Raw genomic sequence first — 20,523 nt, 5'->3', positions numbered from 1 at the left:
GGAGGTGTTCCGGGCATGTCCCACTGGGAGGAGGCCCCGGGGAAGACCCAGGACACGCTGGAGGGACTATGTCTCTCGGCTGGCCTGGGAATGCCTCTGCATTTTCCCGGAGGAGCTGGAGGAAGTGTCTGGAGAGAGGGAAGTCTGGGCATCTTTGCTTAGACTGCTGCCCCCGCGACCCGGTCCCGGATAAGCGGAGGAAAATGGATGGATGGATGTATTTTGTGGCATTCATGTGGACGGCAAAGTAAGAATTTCATTGTACAGGGGAACATGTTTCCTAACTGTGCATATGACAAATAAACACTTTAACCTTTGACCTTTACTTTGACACATTAGATTAATTGTCTGTACCACTGTTTGGGACACTGGCTTTCTCTAGTGCTCATCCAGCCCATAGATAATCTGTTAGAATACATTTTAAAAAAAATTTTAGCACACATTTTGTCAAGTTAAACGTTAGATTAGATAAACTTGGCTTTTTCCCCAAACATAAACAGCACTTTGTATCTTTAAGTGCTGTTATAGAGATTATCAATGCCCAGATTTTGGTTAAAAACAGTTTATTGTACTTTAGTGTTAGGCCTCTGAGTCATCTCACTTTTCCAAGTTTCAAGAGGGAGTGTCGTTCTTTGTGTAGGCCCGGTGAGATTTGAGTTTAGCTTTTCTTATTATTAGATTTTCTGGACGTTGGGAGGTCTCCCAGCAGGGGAATTTATCCCACTCCTGTAAAGCATTATGCCACTGATGCAGGCATACTTTTGACAGTTTCATATTTACATTGTCGTCTGACCTGATTTATACAGTTGCAGCCGGGGGTGCGTTTGGGTTTTTTGGAGGGAGCGTGGCAGAGACAGATGACTCTTTAAAAAAAAAAAAGCTTGTGAACACCCAGTTTGAGTGTATTTGTCCTGTTGTCTGTGAGAACGACATCAGTAATGCTATGAAGCCTGATTGTCAAGTACACAGGTTGATACCATATTGAATGTATTATTAGTGAGTTTCACTCTTTAACTTTCTTATAGTAAGATTATACTGTGGGCTGAATTGTCTCAAGGCTAAAAGGCTTTGTATGAAGGGACCGAGCTCTGCAGGGACAGTACCTCAGTTATTAAAGTGAAAATTGGCCCTTTGCAGTACATCGTGTCTTGTGAGTTCTTAGCTTGGCAGCATGAATTAGCCTGTCCTCTTTTCTAACTCCACATATTCTACACAATGTACACTGATGGTGTTTTCTAAGCTGACATGTAAATTAGAAGTGAGAGAGTAGAGAACCAACATGGGCAACAGTTGTAGTGTCAAATCAGTGATAGTTGCACTGCTTTTTGGAAACATTACAGGTTGTGTGTTTATTTTGCTAAATCAGTACACAGTGACAACCAGTTCTAGGGTTAAGGAAGCCAGGGCTTCTCCACACTACAGAGAACGAGGCCAAATGAGTCGACTCGCATCATAAGAGGCTTTTCTCCTTCCCCTTCTTCTCAGTGTGTGAAGGAGTCCGAGCTTTCAAGTCATTGGGAGTTTGGATAGTTGTTGAGTCTCTTTAAACCTGTATATTTGCTGGAAAAGTGACTGAGGTAGTCAGATGTGCAGGTACCTAGAGAAATGAGGCAGAGTCGAGGCAAATACAGGCTGGATCATGGACCCTACTGAGCTGAAGCTGTGTGCCATGGTTCTGCAGTTTCCAAAACCAGACAAGGATCCCTCTGGTTTTGTGAATCAGCTGACATGGTATGCTGTTATGATCCTACTAAGAGATACATGTACAATTGATGACATGTTTAAGGGGTAGATTTGGTGAGACAGAGCCAGCTGTGACTATCACAGTCCAACATGAGGATGCACAGAGTAGACCTGACTGGATAAAGGCATATAAAACTCAGTTAATGCGTTGTGCCTTTAGACTAGGAATAGTGGAGGGACAAGAAGCAGCACACCTCTCACTTCTACTCATCTGTATTTGAGCTTTACATTTTTAGACTAAAACCTACATCTCTTGTTCTCAGTGAACAGACCTACTTTCAGGACCATGCCTGTGGTGACTAGATCTTCTCTTTCTAAATTGACTGCACTGTTCCACAGCTCCCTAGTCGAGTATCTGGAAGCACCAGTCAGGGAGAACGAAGCCACTGTGAGAGAAAGTGTACAGTTAGACGGACTATAATCTTTGATATGTTAGAGAAAAGTACATTGCTCTTCCTGGTTGAAAAGTTGCAGTTTACCAGGCTGTTTCCTGTCCCACCAGAGAAGCTGACATTGGGACGCTGGGACCCAGAAGTTGTCGTGTTCAGCTGTGAAGAAGACAAAGACCCTGCTGTACCAGACCCTCAGTGATGTACAGCGCACGTTGTTTCACTTTATAAGCTTGTGTCTTTTTCTGACCAAACTCCCTTCAAAAATCCAGCAGGTTAATTTTGCTTTTATAACAACAAACATAACGTTCAATATACTGTAACTCAAGCTGCACTAACTTAAATGTAACATCTTCTGGTTAAGTCATAGCAGTAATACATTAATTTGAGTTTACTGCAATAAACATAAGTTTATGCTGCTGCTAGCTGTCATTCCGCTTCTTTGGCCATGTGTAACATTGGCCTGCATACAAAGTCCCCAAACTCCTTCAAAACATCTGGTAGAAAACTAATTTCATAAATGTTAACTTCTTTTGGTAATTTTGACTTGAGTAGAAAGACCTTGTTACTAAATATAATCTTTAACATTAGGTTCCTGCTGCTTTGCCACCTGTTTAAGATTGATTTTCAGCCACAATGTATGCTTGTATTTCCATATAGCCATCATAGACTGATAAGGTAATATTATCATAGACTGATATGTTAATCTTACCTTAATGTTTCTAGAAAACCATGGAGCTACCAATGTGCAGAGCTTCTGATGCATGTCTTAATAACATGGCTTTTGGAGCTTTAAAGTGACCATAAAATTCAGAGTTTATTCACTCTCCAGGCTTTACAGCTGATGTTATTACAAGTTACAGTTCTTGAACCAAAAACAATGCAAAAAGCTCAAAAGAACAACAAAAAGACAAATTGGAGTTGAGGTCTCCAGTTTTTGGTGAATGGTTCAATATAATCTAAATCTTCTGTGTGATATAAACAATAGTGGTCACAGTACAGTAGGTAACTTGGTTGATTTTACTTTTGAGATTTTGTTTTTGTCAATGCATCTCAGGTGCAGATGCTATGTTTGGGAATTTTCTAATATAACATGAGCAGCTGGAGGAAACAGAGGTTTGGCTATGCGAGATTAGAAAAAGGCTTGTGTGCACTATAGATGCATAAAGCTAGATAGGGACATTGTGTGGATGCTGACTCAGCACCCACACAATGAGGTGAGGTTGATTCCAGTTTCAGTGCTCAGGAGACGTTTCCCCAGACTGGGATGTTTTGATTTGACTACGGTGTTTATTGTAAGTAAATGGTGGTTTACTGTGTCTCACCTGAGCACACCAATGACACGACTTGATTGCGCTTCAATTTTTTGACCACTAGATGTCCTACTGGAGCACTGTGTCTTTGAGGCCTCGAGTAATGAACCATTTGTGTGAACAATGTGTCGAAGGTTAAACAAAGCCCCATCGGCCATCAGTTCTGTCAGGTGCTTTTGCTTTCTTTTGCTTTGTTGCATCTGGCGGGGCGTCACGACTGCCAGGTAGGACGTAGGGATGTGTTAGGAGAGCGTATGTTGCGCATGGACTTCTGGTGAATATCTGCTTTAAGACAAAAAAGCTGTTTCTCGTAGATCACTTACTGCGCATGTCAGAAGGTAAAACCCATTTGGCGTGTGGACACACCTGGCACTTGTTTCCGATTCTCCTTTGAGTTTTACCAAATTCTTTCGTTAGTGATGAATTAAGCTAAGAAGCTTAAGTGCGGCTATAAATATTTGCATTTCCTGTTGGGTTAATATAATAGTGCTGGCTACAATTTGTAGGCAAAATATAAACATGTTTCAAACATTTTGCACAGCTGCTACATAGCTGAGTTAACTAACATCTAAAAGTGTGTTTTTATCTGTGCTAGTTGTTCATGTAGTGCTACAAAGACAGAGTTAAACATGCTTTGACAGTTTGAAGTGGCTGCTCCGTGTGTCATACGTTTTGATTTAAATATTAACCAAGTTAATTGACTTTGTTCGCTTCCAGGTCATGAGCCGGGTCAGCAAGATGCAAACCAAGTGACATAATTGGTGAGTACAGTTGCCGACAGCTTCCTAGTACAGTGGGCCTATACACACAGGTACAGGATGATGGAAAGGTTTTAGGCACCGCAGTGAGAATGCCACACTTTTTATTCTGACTCCATACAAACAGAAGAAATCAAAACAGTAGTTCCTGTGACCACCCTTTGCTTTACAACAGCACTGGTACACTTGCGCATACAGTAGTTGTCAGTCTTTAGCTGCTACATTTGTCACAGTTCTTGTGTGCACTTGTCTCAGCGTCTTGGTCTCCTGGTGTAATCCCAGACTGAGATCAGGACTCGGTGTGGGCCACGCCATTTGTTGCCAGACTTGTTGTCTCATGGTTTCTTATGACTGTTGCTGTGTGTTTGGCCTCGTTGTCATGCAGCAGATTGAATCTGGAATCACTAAGACACCTCCCAGAATCTAAGCATATGTGCCTAAAACCTTTCCACTTTTTACAGAGTTGTGTTGTGACCTCAAATCTATATGGTTGTAGCATGCCCCTCTAAAAAACTGAGCCAAAGCACTCTGTTACTAACAACACTCTCTTGCTAACCTGAGTTCATTCTTAATTTCATTGATTAATAATGAAATGGTTATTGCTGGGGTAGAGGGGCATGGATTTTTAAACTTCTGAGGGAGCTATAACTTGAAGTTAACTTTCTTTGTGACATTGTTTCTGTTCTTATTTCATTAATGGTGGTGTTAATAAAATTTCCTTATTTTTGACACTAGATACAACCCTATGAGAGAACTGCTATTAAACCAAACCGGTTTTGTTAAGGGCTAATAACAGTCTGTGATAGTCACATATCTGGCTCCAAGAACAGACCAGGAACATGTATAAATACTGTATGTACATGGAGATCTTGTTCTTCTGTGGGTGAGGATAATGCCTGGTGAATGTATTTACATACTGTGTGCTTGCTGGGAGGGTGATGTCTCTCCTGACTTTAAGGGGGATATATACTGAGATCCTGCGTCTCATTTTTTTGGTGCTAAACAGTGAAATTGTGTGTATTCATATTACTAAGGAGCTGTGGTGGGGAATCAGAAGAAATGCAGCACAGCATATATTTATGTTCCTGTACAAGGATGCAAAATATTGGAGGACAGAATGGAAATGAATACAAAATAAATTTAAAATCAGGAGAAAGTTAAGATGAAATAAACATCAGAAATGATTTGCTACAAGTAGAAACTGCAACAGCATCTTAGGACGTTCCTTTTCACGGTGGTCTTGTATGGTGGCTGGGCTGGTAGGAATCCATTTTAAGATGAGTCTGAAACATAGCAGAATGTGGAAAACTTGAAAGGGTCTGAATACTCTCTGTATCCACTGTATGAAGCCAAAATACTGCAGATATGTGTAAATTGTATAGCTCTACCGGTAGATCACGTCATTCGAATGCTCATCGCTAGTACAATCAAAACTTGTAGAGTCTTTGCAGGTTGGGAAACTACCTTTTCATTTTGCCTGATTAAAAGCTATATGATGTAGCAGCCACTCTCTGTCATTTGAAGAAAATGTTTAGCTGTTTGCTTTAAAATAGTACAGATGTACCTCGTTCCTTGACACTACACTTTAACACAGTGACTGTGGTTTTACTGTAAATCTGCTGATCACGGTGCTTAGAAGAAAGCATCACTCGAGCTCAGTGCTCTCATACAGTAAGGCTGTGAAGATTAATCTTTAGACACCAGCACTCATTAATTAAAGGTTACAATAGCTGCTGTGAGATGTGGTGAACTGTGAAGTGTGATCTGCCCTTTCTGGATTAATGACTGTTCCAGACCAAGATTTGAGTACCTTTTTTTTATTGTTGATGAGTTAAGACCAGTATCTTTATTAATGACCACTTGGACATTTTGCTGTTACAAGAGCACAGATTCTCTCTGGCGCAGTTTGGGCACTGAGTTATCTGTTGATACAAAGGCAAAGACCTTCACAGTTTCAGAAAGCACAAACACTTGTACAGATTCAAAAGTCTTTACAGAATATCCAAACAAAAAAGGCTTTTTTTTAAAGAAATATACACTCAGTGACTAGATATAATGGACCTCTGCAGAAGATATTCATTCATTTTTCTCCTAATTAACATTGACAGTGATTAGAATATGTGATTGGGCTGCAGAGCGGCAGGTGGCCTCTGTAGAGCACCGCTGCAGACATGGGGGTTTCATCTAGCGTTTGGGTTCTTTCACACCTGGAGGTGCCACAGCTCAGCTTAACATCAACAGGTTCATTCATTCATAGCAGTAGTCACAGAAAAACATCAAATGCATTGATGTAACATATTACTGAAGCATATTTGATGTTCACTCGTAATTTCAACCTGTGGAGCAGCTCACAGTATGTGAGATAGAAAAGATTTCATCCTGTCTGAAGAATACTCAGACTGTTTCAAGGAACACTCCTGTAAAGAAAGTTGACGAGTTTTCTAAAACAGGAGCCTTGGCCATTTGTTACATATGGAAATCTACATGTTCAGTAGCAGGACGTTACAGGAAACCAGCTGATGCTCCCGTCGTGTAATGTTTAAAATTTTTTTTTTTTTTTTTTTTTTTTACCTGGTCACTGAGTGTGTAGAACAGAGAGACAGAAGGCAAGTATCAGACTTCTCAGTAAGCAGAACAACGCAGAAACACCCCAAGAACAGGACGACGGTGTCAGTCGCTCATTATTCGCCGCTGGCTTTAGAGGCCATGTAATGTGTCAGTTCACATTTTTCTGTTGAACGTGGTTTCTGTTCTGAAAGTTAGTGGTTTGTTAGTTACAAAATCTTAATGTCAAGTTTTCATGTTGTATAATTTTTGTGAGCTAACTGGATAACAATTTTCCAAACACAAATTATTAGACTATACAGAGAATAGAGATGGAGTTTGATAGCAAGTTTTCACATTTGCATCTAATTTCCCCATTGAGGGATCAATAAAGTACCTACCTACCTTATTAAATCTGAATCACATATTAAACCTGATTAATAATTATGTTAATACATTTTACTTATGAATGCTGGTTTTAAAGGAAGTATTTTTATTTCACTCACTACAGCAACAACATTTTAAACAGTTTTGGGTAACAAACAACATAATATTTATGAATCCTTTTTTTGTGACCACAGCTGGTCATTTTAATTGTTATAATAAACCATTTACCAGGTAGTCTGACACTAACTGCAGTTAAAGCTGTCAAACCTAAACCGTGGACGTTCCGCTGAGCTGAAATGATGATGTTGATTTTCTCTGTGACTTTCATTAACCCCGTCCTCGCTCATGCTTCCTGCTGCTGTTTGCTCCTCAGTGAGGAGCTGTGCTGTGTAAGCTCACGTATATACATCAGTGAAAATAATTACTTTATCGTTCTGTGAATATCAATGAAATGAATCACTGATATTTTGCTCTGCCAGGAACTTGGCTTCACCTGAGGGTGAACTGGTTGTTGCTCTGCTACAGATCTGACAGGTCCCAGTATCACCAGCGGTAGAACTGAGTGAGGCTGAGCACTCATCCTCCGCACGTTATGAACTATGACACAAGTTCTTACTTTAACATGGTGGACACTAGATGACTATTTAAATAAAACACATGTCGTTCCCCCTTTATTTGACCATTCTGCGAATATCACTTTTTACAGTTGTTTCTTTGACTTCAGAGCGGTTAAGTGGGTCCACCTTGTTTGTTTATGACAGTGATTTAATTTTTAAAATTGATATGTAACACATAGCAACATTCTGCGTACCACAACAGTGTTATCACCAGTTTGTGGACTTTTTTTTGTGGTGGTATTTGTTTTATTATCAGAGACCAAAGAGCATAAAGTGAACAGAGGACATTAAAGACAGATTTGATAAAGGATTAATTTGGTCGTGAAGCTGAACAATCTAGTATTTTGGTTCAAAACAATATTTCACTAACTTGGATCTGGATCCAAAATAGAACCAACTATCAGAACTCATCTCTAATAGTGAATAATGAATGAGTTCAGTCTCTGTATTACCCTTGTTCTCCTTGACAGTCAAACAACAAAATGTGGAAATCGTGAAAGGCTCTGAAAACTTACTGTACTGACTGTAAATGACATATTTGCATCGTTTCTCATTATTCTGTACTTTTTAAGTATAAATGATATATGAATCACATGATGGAGCAGTGTTCACGGTTCAGAATGGACTCTTATCAGGGAAGCAAAGCAGCGTACGGAGATGAGTTCAGTGCGCAGATATTCCTTTTGTCAGTTCTCATCCCATCCTCATTGTTACTGCTGTATTTGTACAGTCATTGTGATAAAAGATAAAACTGTTGTAGCTGTGATGACTTGCTCTGTATATCAAGCCGTTCTGCAGTGTTTTGGCATCTCAAGCCCTTAAACGCATTGATCTGTTACTTCAACAGAAACCTCAACAGATGTTGAACTAGAACAGATGTCCTCAAGCAGTTAGACCGAAATGTTCGACCGTAATCAGAGAAAATGCTTTTTAAACCTGACTTCACATTTAATCTGTTCCCTCTTTCACACTGATATCATTGTAGTTTGTGTACATAAATGCTTTCATTAGGCCAGCTTTGAGTTCCACGGTACATCACAGATCTGAGCAAAATCTGTGTGAAATTCAGTTTCATTATGGGAGTTTGCTTTTCCCCAGAGGCACTGCGGTTTTCATCATTTCAAATTTTCTGGAAATTCACAATCATCTTTGTACATAGCAAATTACATAGGGTTTACTGCAATGACGATGGGAATTAAGCCACCGATGCCACAAAGCAGTGACAGCAAGCCTTTAGTAATACTCAGAACCTTAATTATAAACCTTTGTTTTGTGCAGTCATAGTGGTAATGTGATGAACACTGTAGCCCTTCACAATTATATAGGACACCACTTAATTCCATACTTTTTTTTTTATAAAAACCTACAATCCCTCTTCCTATAAAAACTGTCAGAATTTGTGTCCTAACAGATACATCGTTAAAATAATTTTAACATTATATAAGCAAGTATAGGTGCAGACACAAAAGACACACATGCTACTATACAAGATATTTACCTGTAGACAATACAGATGTACCAAGAGTCTCTATATCCCCATAAAATGTTAGCACTAGTTCATTTGAAGAAAAGAAAAGCATAAAGATATATATTTTTTTGTCCACAGGCACCAAAAAAATACATTCATTACATTCAAAACGGAGTCATGGTTAGCATTTTGTTGTAGCGGTGTGCGTCATAGGCAACGCTTCAAATACCATCAAGAGTCTTTTCAATGCTTTAAATGGCTGAAGATACCTCTGGCTTCTTTGGCAGGAATAAATCAATGCAAATGGCTGCTAATACAAACCAAACAGCTGTTAGAAAACAAGCTAGCAGTAAAAATATTTCTATAACATTGTTTTTACTTTTTTGTAGGAATGACTGAATAAGAAGCTAAAGTTGTCAGAGGATTGTAGGAGTACTGCCCTTAAATAGTGGAGTATTGATTGTTGGCATCAAATGGTTGCTCTGATTCTTAGGCTTGTTCCTGATTTAAATCAGGAGATGTTACACTCTTTAATTATGTAGGCATCGTTCTATTTTTCATGTGACTGCACTTATCAGTCTGTTAAATGGGGCAAAATGGGTGAAACATAGTTCCCAAAATAAGGTATTGTATTGTTTTGGGACGAATACCAAAACACACAGGCGACATTTTTGAAACCCAGCGGGACTAAAACTTTGACAAACTGACAATGACCTGTGACATTTTTGTGCCAGTGTTCAGTCCTAAAATAGGCTTGTAAGTAATGTTTAATTTCTGGCTGTGTTGTGAGTCCAGGTTGTGAGTTGGTAAAATACAAAGAACTCTCAAGCTTAATTTGAAGCTCAATTGAAAGCTGAACCAAACTACATTCACTGGGTTTGAGAAAATTCAGATGCTACCAGTTAACTGTAAAATGCTGTCAAACCATGACCCTTGGCCCACAATGCTTTGCAGCCTGTCAGTGCCCAACTGTGAAAGATGTGCTCAGTGTGTCCAGACGTTCTAGATGGTCAATCAGCCAGAAAATTACAGGCAGATAAATTCTGTCAGTGCGTAATGGCCTCGTTGAGTAGCAGTTGCATGTGTTCACATCACACAGTCAAAAGTGAGACACAAACACTCACCCAAAGCAGGAAGCCGAGGTGTCACAGCTGGATGTGAGAACGCTGCACAAGCAGAGCGAGATATGAGTGCACAGAACAAGAATGTGAGTCTAGAGCCATGCGGGTGCCATCTTGGAGATCTCCATGTGAATCCTGTGGTTTGAATTGACACATTTACATTGAGGCTGTCTCCATCCTTGTCTGACAGTTCATAACCTAATTCATGGGACCAAGTCTTGTGTAACGAGGGTCTGGATGACTGACTAACAGCTTGGGCATTCTCTCACTGTTCGGGTGCTGAGTTATGACAGAGAATCTGAGAATAAATGAGGTGAAGTAAATGCAGTCTTTCACCAGTCTCTGTCATTGTCTCATACTCTGGATGAAGTTATTTCAGCTTCCACTGCTTGTTTTTGTTTTGTATCTTTGCATCCCTCAGTCTTACACCCTATTTCTTCATAGCCGCTGTTCAAACACAGCCTTAGTCAGAGCAGTTGATGTTTTCATATCCTGAATTTACATCAGGTTTACGTCTGTTAGGCTGCTCATTAAAGATGTTAATGTTCAAGTAGGAGCTTCAATAGCAGCTTGTTGACACAAACATGACTCCTTTGCAGAGTTTTCCCTAGAAAAGATCTATGGGGTGTAAAGATTCATTCAACGGTACGGAATCACTAGTTCACTGCTACTGTGCAGACAGAAAAGCCAAGGATGTCTAATGTGGCTGCATCATGTCAGTTTATGAAAGTGCAGTTAGATAAATGGCTGGCAGATGCTGCTGCTGATTGTTTTTCACATTTTCGATACTATATACAAATGTTCTACTGCAGAGATTTAAAGTGTGTAAACCACTTTGGAGCCGGCGGCCTTTTGGGTCACCACCCGTACAAAAATGTCCCGTACAAGTTTACACAGACAAATGAATTCAGGTTATGATTTCTAATCCACACTTGGACTCAATAGCACAAACTCACAGTAGACAACACAGGCATCGGTGCCAGTCCGGGCCCTCTGTTAACGGCACAAGGCTGCTCATATGAAAAAACAGCAAAACACTGAAGTTTACTTGGCACATTTCATAACAGGCTCAAGAAATATTCATGAATATAAAAAAAATCTAATTCAGCATCATTACACACTTTGTGTATATTGGCAGAGCAGATTTCAGAATAAAAGCCTGGATAGAATTGGAGTTTTAAATAGACCGTTCACATACAATCACAATGAGAATTTTTCTCTCCTCTGAAAGAAAAGTTGCACAAGACTGATTTATAAAATTGAGAAGTGGAACTGGATTTGGTCCGTTTCACTTGTGTGCAAATTTAACCTGGTTTCCTGCTTAGTGCATGTCTGTTCTGTCCTTTAAATTAAACTAGAAATTTAATGGTTAACGTGAATAATTTTACCCAGGTGAACAAACTAACAGCCTCATGAGTTACTCTGAAGTAAGCAGCTATATTGGAATCATGTCTGCTAGGTTTCTTTAGTCTGTTTCCATACTTCATTTTAGCCACTGTTTTAACTGAATACTGGTTGCACAGGAAAGCCACTCTTAACTCACTGACTCGGTCAAAACGAGCTCTTCTCTCAAACAAAAAGTGCTAACATAAACTCAAGATTAAATTAATAATTGAAAATGAGATTGAGTCTAAAATCCAGGCTCAGGTTGTTTGTCAGGTTGTTTACTGGTCGATCTACGTTCCGACTCTCACCTATGGTCATGACCGAAAGGGCAAGATCCCGGATACAGGCGGCCGAAATGAGTAATAGTTTTTCCTCTGCTGCATAAGCAGGCAGCTGAATGACAGATGCAGTGGAAAAACACCTTTTCAAATTGAATTTACTTGAAGACATTTTCTTTGTCAATGGAAGAAGGAATATATGGCTTGAGGGTTGAGAAGCAAGCAACAGTAGTGTTGCCAGCATGACAGGCTACCGGTAGTCTCCGTGCCTCGACATTAGCAGGATGTATGTACAGGCACATGGTAGAAAACCATCTGAAGCTTCTGAGGGAAGGAAATTGGGTGCCTAAAACATGCAGTGAATTGCAAAGCAAAACTGAAGCTCTGCTCTTTTGAGTTTTTTGTAGCATGTCTGGCAGGTCTCCAGCATCTGGTGTATTTTGAGGAAAGAGCAGGTTTTTCTTTTATACATGACTAATGCCAATAACCTTAAGCTAGTACTCTTAATTTGTGCAAACAACATGACAGTGTTTGTTTCTAATGTTAACACTCAGTTCGTGAGTGGAGGCTGTTGTGCTTTTAGGTTTTATCCACGCTGTCATTTAATGGAAACACTCAAGCTGTTGCTCTCTACCTGTGGAGCTAACTTTGTGTTTAGCCTTGTTTAGCATTATCACTACTCCTAGCAGCCATTGGTATATACTGTAAAGCATGTCGGCTTTGCTTCCTACTGTGTGATTTCTGTCCTGTGCCCACTGAGCTGCTAATAAAGCTTAAGACAGTTACACTGGTTCTGATGAGCATCAAAACCAAGTACTTTACAGTACAGTACATACTGGTACTCAGCAGTATGTAAAGTACTTGAAATTGTACGTATATAAGGTTGTTAAACTTAGCGCCACCTTTTCCAGCTGCAGCATCAAATGTGATGAACACAACGATGCATCAATATTTATAGTCCAATAATATAAATGTACCAAGCTGCATGATGAGTATTTTAGGTTTAGGTTATATTTTGATGCAAATACGTTTTTGCTCTTAAGTAATATTTAGAATGCAGGGCTTTTACTTGGAGTATTTTTACATTGTGGTACTGCTACTGTTACTTCAGTAAACAATCTGAGTAGTGTATGTCTTCCACTGCTGGTTTTTGGTGACTGGCATGTGTTGTCAACAGACCGGGGTTGTGTTGTGTCTGTGCTGCAGCGTTGCTACCAGAGAAAGCCAGTGTGATCCAGAACAGGTACAGGTCTGTAGAAACCAGCGCTTTTCTTTGTCTCACCAGTTTGACTGAAGTGCTGCTGCATGTTGCTGAGCTGCTCTTGGTTTACACGTTCACTGCTCCACCACGCTGACATCAGTCTGTTGGTGATGGGCTACAAAGTACTCACACAGTCCACACTTGTCTTTCAGAGAACACTCTGAAATGATTTCCTTTTCTGAAGATGAGCAAACATTACGACCATAGACACACAACACAACTGTAATGTGTGTGCGCTGTCCACATGCTGCACTGGCTTCATAGTTGAGTTCCACCTTTTTCATTCTGTCACCATTATTACAAAAATTCAGCTTTTAGCATTTGTGAATCAATTTAGAATCACAAAAATGTGAATTGTGATTCTAATGTGAACTGATTTTTACTGATTCTCAGTAGCAGCTGAGTGAAATTTGTTCCAACCTACAGTATAAGGACATTTTCTTCTGCTCTGCAAATATCACAGTACATGTTTGATGCATCTATATACATTTATACATAGTTTTTCTAAGGTACAGTACTGATGCTATAGTCTGCTACAAATATCAGCCGATCATAACGGACTCCTTAGCACAACAAAAGCTTTAAGTGTTTTTTCCTTTTGTTATGTGCAGTCCCAACAGCACAACCTACCTGCATTTTTAACTTGGAACTGTGTGCAGCATAACACTGTGTACCTTAAAGGCAGCAAGTAACACTGATAATGAGTTTCCTCTTTTCAGATCTGTCATTTAAATAGGTGTTTCAGACATATTTATTTCTGGAGAAAACACTGAGTTTGCTTTTCTCCACAAGTTGTTTCCAAATGGTGCAGGGCAGCCAAATGGATAAATTACTGCTTTACATGTATCCCCCAGCCCAATTTTCTTGACAGTATTGAAATTACCCTCAACAAATTAGATGTAAATCTCAGCTTCTGCGACCTATTCACATGAGCCCTACAGTTCAGTGGAGGGCTTTAGTTTGAGCAAGGACAGTTGTTGTGAAACGTCAACACCTTTGATAATTACCTTAAAGGAAGTCTCCCTGTCCTTCAAATAGACACTGCAGTCACACCCCCACTACTGCAAGATGCCTTTTCCAGGTCCTCCATGACCACATTCTGTTCAGTGACATGATGGAGTTGCCTAGAAGTGGTCTTCTCCAGATTGTTGAGAGAAATGGGCTCCAGTGACGTTTGTACGTTGTTGGCTGGGAGCACCGAGTTTCCCTGCAGCCTGTGCGAGTACATCTTCCTCTGCTGTCCGTCCACCGTGCAGGGGCTGAACTTAAACACAGCTTGAAATCCTCTGCGGAAGTTCTCATTGAAGAAACCGTAGATGATGGGGTTGACGCTGCTGTTGAAGAAGGCGAGCCAGTGGGCAAAAGGGTAAATGTAAATGTTAATGATTCTGTACTGCTGCTCAGTGAGGCTGGCGTAGTCGCTCAACATCATGAGGGTCCAGAGAGGCAACCAGGAAAAAATGAAAAGCAAAGCAACTATTAGAAGCATTTTGATCACCCTTTGCTTTTTCTTCGACACAGTGTGGCGGTTGTCATGGCCTGGCTTTCCCTCAGTCGGAACAGCTGTTTTGAAAAGCGTGATACCAATCCTGGCGTACATGACCACGATGAGCGAAAGAGGGGCAAGGTAGATGTTTGCAAACAGCACAGTGGTGTAAATCTTCCTCATATCCTGGTTTGGCCAGTTCTCTCTGCACCAGTAAAACGGGCTTGTTTTGTTGTCGTAGCCCAGTAACACTCGAATGGTTTGCTCCTCAGTCACTTGTAGCATCACCCCGGAGGGACACATGATGGACACGGCCAGAAGCCAGATAATGACGATTATCAAGGTGGCTGTGGATAAGGTCAGCTTTTGCTTGAATGGGTAGACAATGCATCTGAACCTGCAAAGAGATTAAAAAAGACTGAATGAGGGAGATGTACTTACACATTTAAATCTGATTTTAACATTTCTTAAAGTAATTGAGTGACAGTGAAGAACATTTACTTTAAATGCTGTGACATTTTAGAAAAAAGGCAAGTGTTGCTGTAGTTGGTCTTAGAATGTACTGTATATACTTTTTGCAGTTTAATCTGCAGTAATTAATATTTTATAAGATGGAAATCATTAATTTATTTGCATATGTACTTAATTGAACCCCTTCTTCTAGAAGTTACATTTATATACAGCTAGCTGAACATTTTCGTAAACTGCGCACAAATATGTTTTCCGACAGATTTTCTGATCGTGGAATACATTGTTCCCATGTAGCTTTATTAATTCTTTATGTTTAGCACTCGCAGCACCTGTTAGGAAAAAATTGTGGTCTTGTTTAAGGGACTTGACACACAAACCACTGGAAAAATGGAACTCATTACAACTTAGACAGGAAGTGGGTTGGCTTGAATTCTCACTGATGGTTTGAGAACAGAGGTGTGCAGCCAGAGTCTGTCAGACTGCTGACAGACAGCTGTTCTCGCAGGCGAGTGAGAGCTGTACTGTGTATGTGCATGAAGTCCAACACAGACATCACCAAAGAGCATAAAATCATTTTCAGAAAAAAAGAGCTACAAATAGGCTAAATGACAAATGGCAAACCAGAATTCATCATCATCAGTGTCATGATTAGCATCAGGTTGACTGCTAGGCTATAGAGCACTAAAGTGATTATGCATAAAGAGGTGGAAACTGTTTGATTGTGCTCAAGTCTCCCTCTCTGAATGTCATTAATATAGGCTATACACATTGGGTGGTAAGGGTCTTTAAAATAATTTACAAAAATAGTCTTCTGCATTAAGTTGCAAAACAGAAGTGGCGCCACCATCTGAGAGACTTGGTGGGACCATTGCCACCAGTATGAAATGTTAGTCTGGAGCCCTCTGTTATATGTAGCAGTAATAAGAAAAAGGCAGCCCCTGTACCTGTCAACAGCGATGGCAACCAGAGTGAAGACAGATGCTGACACAGAGATCCCTTGAACCATGCCGCTCATTTTGCAGACCAGGCTTCCAAAAGGCCATCCTGTTGATTTACCATTGAGATGATAAGTTCAGGCAGAGGTTGTAGTAGTATTCCAGAAATTGTACACACAGTAAAACACCAGTTACTTACCACAAGCAGCACTACTCTGGTCTATAATATCTGAAAATATCATGTTTTTGAGAATTAATATTTGAATATTTTTGAAGGTGCATGATCCATGAAAGAAATTATGTGCATCTGCTTGAGCTCTTGTTTTCCAATGGAGAGCATGATGACAGTTAATCTTGCAGACACTGAGGCTCCCAGCACTTTGCCTTGGTTATTTGCACTGCTATGATATTTACATGTCCCTGTCCACACTCAACCTGAAATTATTTGAAATTTAACTTTGATCAGTGCTAACCTTTCGAAGCATATTACACATGACCAAGAAGGTAAAGGTGGAGAAATAATCTTAGTTTCCTGGGATATATTGGTCTAATTTTAAAATGTAGATTGTCAATTGTCAGCGTGATTTTACACAGTTCTTTTTTTTTTATGCCTCTGCGCCAGTGATAGCCGCGTCTGGAGCACTGTTTTTGGTCATTTGTCCGACTATCCTTCCATCCAGCCCGACGCTTGTGAGCATGATATCTCAGGAACACGTTGAAGGGATTTCTATGAATCACAGTTTCAACCTCTCGAGTCGCCTTTGTTCTTGAACACTACAGGCTGTTAAGAAAACAGCAGGTTATGACATGATGTTCTCAAGGTTCATTGTATGTGGGATGACCTCCACGTACACATTAGTAGTCCACAAATGTAAATTGGCCAAAAAAAAGGTAGCTCTTCAGTGAATGGGACAAATGATTGTCATCAAGGTTATTCAAAGGGTTGATAAGTGTAGCAGCCCTGTTAATGCATAGTCTTTCATCAGAAAATTGAGTTGTTGATTGGAGGAAAATGGCAGGAATAATGTGCCCAACAGAGTTTTTATGAGTGGAGCAAAAATGTAAAGACAGACCTGCAGGTTGGCACCACAGGAGAGTGTGAATGTTCTTCCTCTGCGCACTGGGAATTTTAGGACATCTCAGGCTCGGCTCTGCGTTGTCAAATTTAGCTTAATGTGCAGCAGTTTAAGCTGGACTTGGTCACATTTACATCATCATCATCCATGACCTCCAGCTGTTCTTCTGCTCAGCGGTGCTTCAAGGTTAATACATCCTGGACAGAGTGAGTTTGAACTCCTCCCTTTTAGACAGTGCTACAGGTCACTGTACGCCACATCTAGACAGTTTCTTCCCCCGGGCCATGGCAGTACAAACTGCTGTGCAACAGTGTATAGATTTACATTTAGTAGCTCTTTTTTTTAACTTGAATACATGCATCTGTGTACATTTTTGTCTTTTGTTTTTTACTTGTGGTTCTGGTTTTATATTGCTGTGCACATTGAGGCCATTGGGTTGGTGTCAAATTCCTTGTGTTTTTGAAAATCAAATTCCAAATCCCATTATTGAATCTGATTAATAATAATTCTAATAGTTCCTTTATTTATACTAGTGCTTTTCAAGGAACTTGGACACTTAGTTTAAACGATATTTAAATTTCAGTCAGTACAACAACAAAACTTTAAACTATTTTGTGTAACAAACAGAATATCTAATCTAACTTTTCTAACCATAACTGGTCATTTTAATTGATTATAGACCATTTACTAGACAGTCTTAGAAAGTACATTAATAAACTTGGACAGCATGGACAGTTTTTCCTTTGGTGATATCTGTATTATCAGAGAGGCCAATGAGTGTAAACTAAACATGAATGACAGGTTGGCTATGAAGCTTAACGAACCCAGATAAATCCTAGCATTGACCCAAGTAACAGTCGCAGTCAGACAAGACAACAAGAGCTTCTAATTACTGGCTCACTCACCTGTTATTATGTTGTCAAGAAGTGTTGTGGGCATGCAGAAAATCCCAACCAGGAGGTCACTCACAGCAAGGTTCAGAATGAACAAGTTGGTGACTGTCCGCATGTTTTTGCTCCTCAGGATGATGAAGCACACCACTCCATTCCCCACCATGCACACGAGGAAGATCAGCAAGTAGGACACGATGAAGATGGCAGCTGTGGATGGCTGATGCAGGTAAAATGCAACATAGGTGATGTTGTTCCTGGGAGTGACGGACTCCATTGAGGAGTTGTAAGATATCCACTTGTCATAGAGCTGAGTCACGTTGTTCCCACGTCCTTCATTCATTTTAAACCTGAAAAATGAAAAATAAGCCAATGAGCCTGGTGAATTGGCTTAATTACTAGTGCAAGGGGTTTTAACCGGTGCTTCATGGCCCCTAGTGGTTCACGAAGGCATTGCAGGTTCCACTGTAGGAATCACTATATTCTAAATGTTATTTTAAAACATTTTTGTGTATGAATTATCATTGATGAATAATCAAATTCATGTAAATATATAACATTTAGAAAAGTCAACTGTGACTCTCAGGATTAAAATAGTACTCATCCAGTCTATCCACCCCACAACAGTGGACCTCGCATTACTTAGTCAGAATGGTGATCCATGGGTCATAACTGGTTGAAAACCCCTGTACTAGTGCAATGTCAATGGGATGGGAAGTATTGATGATTGATTTGTTGGAGCTTTAAAACTGCTTACTGCCTGAAATGTCAGTACTTTTTCTGTTTGGTGTTTAAAAGCAAGACCTTCAGTGTGACACTCTTAGCATTATGGAGCAATAATAGATTCAGCAGGTCTGTGAGGGTCTGCACAGGGCTGCGTGCTGACATGCGTGTGCCGACCTACACAGCACAAAGACTGTCCACACCATAACCACACTGACAGCATGTGATAAAGGTAAACAGGCTGCTAGTTTTGTGCTGTTTTTGATGTACTGTCATCCATCTTCTTGGTCTCATTGCCGTTGCATACATATTGTTGGACTTTGTCGTGTGTTCAGCCAAATATAACAAATGGTCTCTTCTTATTACTTATGATTGAGATCATAAGTAATTCATGTTTTCTAGTGCGCATTTGTGGAATGTGTCCCCCAACCCCCATCCACAGCATCTGGTGGGATCCTGACTCGTTCTTAATTATATGCTAAAAAAAACAAGGAGAAAGCCATTTGGTTGAGCCCCTACAACAGGCCTGAGGGAAACATAATTGACCTATTTAAATAATAGATAAGTAAACACCAAGTTAGTTGAATCATAAATTAAACACAAACTAATTACTTAAAATTGCAGAGCTTTCTCTCCCATCTCTCGCTATTCAACGATTAGCCAACCGAAATCCGAAGTAGCCCGTTAAACATCACAAACAAAGCTGCACTGCAGAACATACATTAGACTTAAGGTGCTGGATCAATCTAACAATTAAATACCCATTTTTCCTTCATTAAAAGGGCTGTAGCCTTCAGCAGCAGGCTTTTTATGCAAATCAGTTTGTCACACCTGTCACCTCACAGGACAGGGAAACAGAACTGAGGCCAGAAAGTTGCTATAACCAGCTTTAAAGTGTTGTTACAGTGAGTTCATTTCAGCAAAGAGGCATGGGAGCACGGGGTACAAGCTAACACAGGGCAAAATGAAATGGACTTTTCATGTTGTTATACAAAGTCAAGCAGCCTGTGCTTTCAGCCACATTTACCATAGTCGCTCTCCACGGTCTGTTGTGCAAAATATCAGAAAGATTCATCTGTGTTTGGACGAGATCTGTTCCAAAGGCTGTTTTCAGGACATGAAAGTAATTTCTTTTCATCACAGGTGTTTATCAGTTACTAAGGCTTGTGTGTAAATCAGAAAATTCAACCTTAAATTACTTTAATCATTGCCTAGGATGTAGCACTGCTTTGAGATATGTGACAAACTCACAGTAGGTGAGTAGGTAACCCCACTTACACAAGCAATGACAGGTATTTTCTCTCTCATGTAAAATAAAGGTTTTTGTTCAATATGTTTACACGGGTTAAAAAATAAACTAACATGAAATTTCTCCTGCTTTGTTATTGTGTTCAGATGTTAGTATGTTGGTTGTACAATAATATGTAGCTAGATTCATGAAATTGATGTTGCCAGATGGTAAAACAGTAGTTATTCGAAAAAAAATGTTTACTGACGTGTTACTTTTTTAAATTTGCTGACCTGCTTTGTGGACAAATGTAAATTTGCCACTAATTTGTTACTGTGATTTGATGCAGTACTGTTGGTCCACTGTACCTGCTTAACCCCCACATCTCCTACTGTAAGCTAGTGATGCTGTGAGTTTCCCAAAATTACTTTGAACAAATGAAGCAGGAC

General features: G+C 39.9%; 1 protein-coding gene across 4 annotated transcripts in view; it reads right to left on the bottom strand.

Annotated features, from left to right (window-relative positions):
* Window positions 1-5,399: 5,399 nt before the first annotated feature.
* Window positions 5,400-20,523, bottom strand: part of LOC109951329 (neuropeptide FF receptor 2-like) — a 20,740-nt gene continuing 5,616 nt past the window's right edge. The window contains exons 2-5 of one of the 4 annotated variants that reach the window (XR_002273592.1): window positions 18,139-18,473; window positions 16,167-16,266; window positions 10,344-15,148; window positions 5,400-5,486 (exon numbers count right to left, since the gene is read on the bottom strand). Coding sequence is in view for 2 of the 4 variants with exons in the window: in XM_020585788.1 (XP_020441444.1) it covers window positions 14,296-15,148; window positions 16,167-16,266; window positions 18,139-18,466 (1,281 nt within the window). In the remaining 2 variants the exon portion in view is untranslated. Of the gene's footprint in view, window positions 5,487-6,103; window positions 6,126-10,300; window positions 15,149-16,166; window positions 16,267-18,138; window positions 18,474-20,523 lie in introns of those variants that run through there. The other 3 variants (XR_002273593.1, XM_020585788.1, XM_020585786.1) reach the window with 3 other exon arrangements.

This window comes from Monopterus albus, unplaced genomic scaffold (genome assembly GCF_001952655.1).
Source record: "Monopterus albus unplaced genomic scaffold, M_albus_1.0 scaffold376.1, whole genome shotgun sequence".
Classification (NCBI taxonomy): Eukaryota; Metazoa; Chordata; class Actinopteri; order Synbranchiformes; family Synbranchidae; genus Monopterus; species Monopterus albus.
Note: the sequence above shows the minus strand (reverse complement) of the source record. Positions and strands in the feature narration are given on the sequence as shown.